Source organism: Syzygium oleosum, unplaced genomic scaffold, assembly GCF_021117445.2.
Source record: "Syzygium oleosum isolate NSW1041296 unplaced genomic scaffold, Sole_v2.1 Sole_v2.14, whole genome shotgun sequence".
Classification (NCBI taxonomy): Eukaryota; Viridiplantae; Streptophyta; class Magnoliopsida; order Myrtales; family Myrtaceae; genus Syzygium; species Syzygium oleosum.
The window spans coordinates 5,935,462-5,942,943 of record NW_026607498.1 but is presented as its reverse complement, the minus strand read 5'-3'; the positions used below and the strand labels follow the sequence as shown (position 1 = coordinate 5,942,943).

Sequence of the window (7,482 nt, the reverse complement as noted above, 5' to 3'; positions counted from 1 at the left end):
TTCTTTCGCGAGCTATTTTCTTTGGTTGTAAAGGAAAGAACAATGAAAGCTTCCATGTGCACATTAATTGAAGGAGCTGAACGTCAGTGGACAAGATCCGTGAAGACGGCGAGCTGCCTCTTTCTTAGGATTATCTTCAGAGATTATGGGCGCACTCTCGACTCCCTTCTCTTGAAATTGCTCCTTACTTCTATAAAAGCAAGAGAGGGAAGAAGAGAGGTGAGAGACTCTAGAGAGCTCCAGAAACGAAACGAAGAGGAGAGCTCTCAAGAGACCGAAAGAGATTTGTACCGAGAGTGAATCCATTGAGTTGAGTTGTTAAACGCTGTAGATATTGAGTATATATATTAGGACTGAGAAAAATTGGAGTGTGAAGGTAATTGTAACCCTGCAATTCCTCGATTTATTAATGGATTATTTGCTAGCTCTTTCCATGGACATAAGTTTCAATATTCGGACCGAATCAAGTAAAATTTTTCATGTCATTTTATTGTTCCTCATTTTATTCCTATCTATTTCTATAGCTCCCGATATAATTGCAAAGTAACGATCTGTTTCCGCTGGGTCGCCGATTTTACAATACAGCCTCTCTAACCAATCATCGACCTAATCCATGGACATTGCACGTGAGAGACATGTTTGAACAGCTATCATCAGGGGCAAAAGCAAACTGCAAGTGCTAGAACGCAAACAACATATGGGACACAAATTCGCATGCACATTATTGGCCAGTGATGAATACAGAGATTTATGCAAATTCCAAGGCCTCATCATAAACCAAGAGTATGAAGATTCCATGTCAAAGCACAGATAAGAAAACATGTCTTATAAACTTTTTTAATATCACTGGCCATTATTTGAAAGTCTTCACATATTTGAGTAGTTTTATTAGTAAATCCACACTTTACTTGAACGACAAGTGTGAAAGTGCTCGCCTGAGCCAAGCTGCCAAATACAGTATTGGCTTATAATTTTTTTTTTAGCTTCAAATGAAGCTGAGGCTAAATAGAGACGATGAATATATCGTTGGATTTGAAGATAGACATCTTTGTTATATGGATTTCTGTGGTATCATGCCATATAAGACACAATCCACGTAATAAAAGGGAAGGAAAAAGAGCTCTTGACGCAGTCTGATTCTTTAAGTAGACACGAAACACGTCCCCCCCCCCCCCCCTCTCTCTCTCTCTCTCTCTCTCTCTCTCTCTCATCACCATCATCTAGCTCTCCAATAATCCTCACATCAAATGGTGAAGAGCAAGGTCCTCGTCGTCGGTGGCACCGGCTACATCGGCCGTAGGCTCGTGCGGGCAAGCCTCGACCAGGGCCACCCTACGTACATCCTCCAGCGGCCAGAGATCGGCCTCGACATCGACAAGCTCCAGACGCTGCTGTCCTTCAAGAGGAGCGGTGCCCACCTCATCGAGGGCTCGTTCTCAGACCCGAGGACGCTCGTCGACGCCGTGAGGCAGGTCGACGTCGTCATCTGTGCCATGTCGGGCGTCCATTTCCGGAGTCACAACATCCTGATGCAGCTCAAGCTCGTGGAGGCCATCAAAGAAGCTGGAAACGTTAAGGTAATTAACCTTACGTGAGATCCATTTTCTCTCTTTTTAGAGCAGTCCTTGTTGTCTTTCTACTATTTGCACATTTCTTTCGTATAGCATAAATCTCGGAATATTTGTGAAAATAATTTTTTTTAACCTTTAGAGTACTGAAGGAAATATAATCGTCCAATTTTCAACTCGTGATAGGACTTTCGTATTCGAACAGGAAAAATAGAGTAAACACTGTCGGCGTAAAGAAAACTCTATATAAGCGTTCTTATGTACCTTTATGTTGAGGGTTTTAATCGTTCGCTCTCGGATTATCCATCAAATTAAAAGTAAAGGAGATTGCTCGTGAAAAGAAAAATTACGTTGATGGTGTAAGTTATAATTACTCATTTGAATATCCATATGTTTTTGCAAATTCTGATACAAAGCATTATTTGATTATCACATTTAGAGGGTCCAAGTGTGTGATTTGTTCAGAATAGTGTGCGCTCGGGCGTCTATATATTCATATCTATGTCTAGTTCTAGTTCTTATTATAATTGATTATTCACACTACCTAGTGAAAAACCTAGACAACCGTTTAGCTAAACTCATTTCACTAAATCGGGTTTATCAGGTATCAGGAAAGAGTATGATTGCGGTTCTACGTGGTTAGAAGGTTATATACATATAGAAGACCATCTCCTTTACAAAAAAAATTACTGGGCGATGATTTCATGATTATTGTAGCTGACAACCCATCGGCTGCAACAATGAAGAGCAAAATATAAAACCATTCGGCTACCATACAAAGTCATGCTAAAGTCAAAACTGACCAGTTTGGCCCATCGCATTATCCGCACAATTTGAAGCTTTGTTGTTGTAATTTTCTTTTGTTACAGACACGTAACGCCGCGTGTCGCTAGTGACCTAGTTTGAAGTCCGAACAAGCAAGCGTTCCAACCAGAAAGGGCCAGACGTGTCTTGCAAACTGTGGGTTCAATTATTCGTCTTGTGTTATAATAAAAGACAGATGAATAGATTGGTACATATGCATGAACAATTTTTTAGATTTCCGATTGTGTTGAAAAGTTTGCTCCACTGACCATAGTTTAAAAACAAATATGCTAAAAAGAGAGATCACGTTAAGAGGTGACGATGATACAGATAAGGCCGACCAAACAGTATCTTAAGCAGACAATATCAGATTGATTGAAATAAGAACGTTAGAAATGGATATGCAAGCTTTTTGAACTACTGCTACTGGTGGGTGGGTGCTCTTTTTGTTAAGTTAATGCATGTTCACTTGACTGATTGCGCCTTGATTGCTGCTCGATCGAACAATCTTTTGAATCTTCGTAAAATTCTATTGTTGTTTTGTCATGCTTATGATCAATGTACGGGAATTTTTGTTATATGAGAAATTTTTGTAGAACAAAATTATTTTTAAAAATTTTTTAAAAATTTTAAAACAAATTAAAAAAAAGGCTCAACAATAAAAAGTTTCATGATAAAAATTGGTCACTCGTTATGTATATATAAAGGGTTCATAAATGTAAAATAATGATTATTAACAAAAATATGTAGCAAATAATAAAAGGAATGATGTACTCAACTAATGAACGCAAACGATTTTCGGAATCTAAGGTGACTTTTTAAGTATTTTTTTATTGATTAATATTTTTTATCAATTAAACATTTAGTGTACACAACGACTATCCAATTTTTGCCATTTGACCTTTTTGTTATTGAGGCATTTTTCCTTTATACTTAATTGTGTTTCTTTTTCTTGTATTTTTTTATTAGTTCCATTGATATTTCATCAATTTTAATAAATTTCATATTTCAGAATTATTAGTGATACTTATTTTTCTGATATTAATGTTTTAGTTAATTTATTTTTCTTCATTTGTTTATTTTTTCTTTCGTTACAGAAATCAAGGGTGGAAGAGATCTTTCTATAAAAAAAATGAGATGAAATAATACATTTAACCCTTAAAAGTCACGTGCATTGTACATACTAGCGGAAAAAATAACGAAGGGTTAACGGCTATAACAACATGAAAGTTTACGAGTACTGTGTAATTGGTTGAAAGTTTGATCGCAAAAGTATACTACCCTAAAAGTTGGTGGGGGGTTTTGTCGAATCTTCCATAATTGTTAATTATTTTTCATTTTACTTATAATTGCTTGAGGCAAATTTTCTATCCTTCTTATTTCTTCTATTTTAATTGATGAAATCTTATGTACATTTTCTAGTTTATCTTTTTAAATATGGCTCTTAATATAAAAGTACAATATGTAATAAGATATTGCATCTGAAGAATTATGTTTAGGTGGAGACTCAACATCATGTCCATACATCTTATCTTTGTTCAACAAAATTCTTTTATTACCTAAATTGCTAACGTGACATTGCTAAGAAAGCTATTTCTCTCAAGTAATTGTCATGATGTGTGCATGTCTCTCTCTCAATTTGTGTTTTGCTAATGTACTGTCACATCGGCATCATGTTAAAAATTGCCGTCCATCAAATACATCACTGATGTTTTTAGTGATTCTAAATTTATGCAGCGGTTCTTGCCATCGGAGTTCGGGACGGACCCGTCCCGCATGGGTCATGGAATTGAACCAGGAAGGGTCTCGTTCGATGACAAAATGGAGGTGAGAAAAGCAATCGAGGAGGCTAAAATCCCTTTCACGTATATATCGGCCAACTGCTATGGTGGTTATTTTGTGGGCAATCTCTCTCAACTATCGAGTCTCACTCCTCCAAAAGACACTGTATATCTCTATGGAGATGGCAACGTCAAAGGTATGTGATAAACCTAGTTTAGGCATAAGAACAAGGGTTATAGTTTCATCCACCCCGAATCGTGGCAAATTTCCTATTACCATACCTATGATTGATGGATTACAACCATACGATGCCATAGTTGTAACCCACCAATCAGGAAATTGATTGGAGCGAGTTTTCTCCAACTAGAGACAGAGGAAAACATGTTCCCCATTTACAATATAGAACCGGTAACATGTGAAATGATCAATTCGTGTCAAAGTTGGTCATCCGTTTATGTCAGTTTGGGTTGTGAGGGAATTATGACTCGTATTTTATGTATGGATCCAATCTTTCTGCAGTGTCTTGTAAGGTGAGATTGTGTCATATTTTAAATGTTCGTCTGATGTCAATATCCCCATGATTGTATCCTTAAACATCTCCATTACATCACCCGCGTACCCGATCAAAAGGGCAATCAATAGCTATATATCTAGTCTAAATCGGGAGTTATACTTCGACTGCTCATAAAATCTATCAAGGTCGAGACCTTAGCTTAGTTGAGTCATTTAGCCAAGTTCAACTTTGTTACAGCAACTGACTTCCTAGAGCTAAGTCTTTGTTACTACCGACTAGTCAAAGAGCAACACTTTTTTTCCCAATTAAGACACAAGTATGCATGAATATGTATATGAATAAGTCATGAAAGTGTTTGATACTGCATTATTCTTGCAGCTGTTTTTCTCGATGAAGATGATATCGCAACATACGCAATCAAAACGATTGATGATCCGAGAACACTGAACAAGACGGTGTACCTGAGGCCACCTGAGAACATTCTGTCGCAAGGACAACTGGTGGAGATGTGGGAGAAGCTCAGTGGAAGGACCCTGGAGAAAAGAAGCATTTCTGCAGAAGACTTCCTTGCCTCCATGAAAGGTACTTACCTGATTTATTGTTTTGTTAGATGACGTGTACTTTTGTAGAATATAGTGTTGGAATATCTTAAGTTCACTGAACATGTCATGCAATGGTCATTATGCTTCTTAATGCCGACGGAGAACCTGATAAATATCCTTTGTATATTTACCATCAAGAGTGACCCGCTACATAATTTCTTACTACATTAGCTTCAGATCTATGGTAGATCACATTTAGATACTTTTGATCTATCTTTTTGGTTCAGGACGGGGTTATGCAGAGCAAGTGGGAGTAGGGCATTTCTACCACATATTCTACGAAGGCTGTTTGACAAACTTTGAAATTGGGGAAGATGGAGAAGAAGCTTCCCAGCTGTATCCTGAAGTTCAATATACCCGCATGGATGAATACCTGAAGATTTATGCATAATCGTACTAAGAAGCATTTGAACCAATCAGAGTTCACTGTAGCTATCAAAATAAAAATCTTGAATTCACTATAATGATTCTATCGTCTCTGTTATTAAAAACAATGGTGTGAGCCGAGAATTTCGATTTATGATCGCATTCTTTTCGGTCTAAGGAGAAAACAAAGACCATCTCAGAGTATTCCTACAACGATCCTAGCTAAGGTATTCTGGGTTATTCAAAAGCTGTTCTTTGTAATTAGTGAAAATAAGATAACTCAGGCACATGGGAATTCACAAGAAGAAGAGGCTTGATCATTTCTCATAACTCTTACTTAAAAATTCAGGTATTGCCAATAGGCAATCTTTTGTTTCATAATATAACTCCCAGTCATTTGAGTATATTCCAGTTACAGAAAAGCAGCAGTTCATGTATTCCTAGTCTATCATCATAATAGTATTCCCACCATGCATTTGTTAGGAAGCCCTCCTTAGTCCTTCCCTACCTATCGGCATCATGTTATAGTTAATCCGTTTCTAACATATAACAACATATGCAACACTTTCATTCGTTCTATTTTATATGGTCGGGTCATACAAGACACCCCTTGAAGCCTTTTCGTATGGCAGTTTCATTGAGGTTCCTCCCTATAAAGACGAGCTTGTTTATCCTCTTCTCATCAGGACCCCATACTTTTCCCGGACAGCCATCCAATGTGGAATGGACCCCCAGAAAGAGAGGCAATTTTTGAAGTAAAATAAGCTGAGGATTTAAACCAAAATGGCTGGAAAGAAGTTCGTAAACACAAATAGTGGAACCTGGAATCCGTATCGTTGCTCATAACCAGTCATTGACAGTACACCCTTCATTCTGTACAAGTCCTCCCCTTTTTCTTCAATCAGTCTGTCTAACAATCATCAACCTATTCCATGGACATTGCATATGAGAGACATGTTTAAACAGTATCATCAGAGTTGAGCAAAAGCAAACTGCAAGTGCTAGAATGCAAACAACACATGGGACACTAATTCACATGCACATTATTGGCCAGTGACGGTTGCAGAAAGATCTATGCAAATTCCAAGGCCTAATCAGAAACCAAGAGTATTAAGATTCTATCTCAAAGCTCAGATAAGAAAAAATGCCTTACCAACCTTTTCAAGACCACTGGCCATTATTTGAAAATTTTCGCATATTTAAGCACCAACCATTAGAAGTCAAAGTACATTCTTAGTTTTAGGAGTACACACACCTACACTTTACTTGAACGACCGATGACCAAGCGTCAAAGTGCTCTCTTGAGGCAAGCTGCCAAATACACTATTGGCTCATAAGTCTCCAAGTGAAAAGTGCAGACTGCAATGTTCATTCAACCCAACTAGAAACAATGTAGCTGAGATGCTCATTGGGCCTCCGAATCCTCTTAATGTTGTCTTCATAGATAGTAAAAGGGCCCAAAGGGGGGACACATGCTCTATAGTTGAGGAAAAGCTGAAGCGTAAAGTTAAATTTATGCCCGAACCCAAGGCAGAAATTTGCAGAAATTTTCAAAACAATTTTTCTCACTTGGTCTCCTCACAATATTTCTCCTTCAGGTTCTCTGCTTTTGCTACGTTTGATGACCGCAGTAGAATTGGTCTACCAATGAATTTTTGAAAGTATTGCACAGGGCTAAACTAGTTGACACAGATATCAGTAGCAGTCCCGCAAGAAAAAAAAAGCCAAAATCCATTGGACAACATGTCAAGAATTCATCAAAAAAACACTATCGTCATGCATTCTACAATGGAGCTAGTAAGCCAACTGCACTCACTGCTTGCTGCTCGCTGCCAGATGGCGATGG

General features: G+C 37.8%; 1 protein-coding gene across 1 annotated transcript; it reads left to right on the top strand.

Moving 5' to 3' along the window:
• Positions 1-1,191: 1,191 nt before the first annotated feature.
• LOC115662416 (isoflavone reductase homolog) lies at positions 1,192-6,040 on the top strand. Its single transcript, XM_030584567.2, has 4 exons — positions 1,192-1,577; positions 4,110-4,350; positions 5,047-5,250; positions 5,498-6,040. Exons 1-4 carry the CDS (start codon positions 1,248-1,250, stop codon positions 5,659-5,661), a joined length of 939 nt encoding a protein of 312 aa, XP_030440427.2. The 5' UTR covers positions 1,192-1,247; the 3' UTR covers positions 5,662-6,040.
• Positions 6,041-7,482: the final 1,442 nt, after the last annotated feature.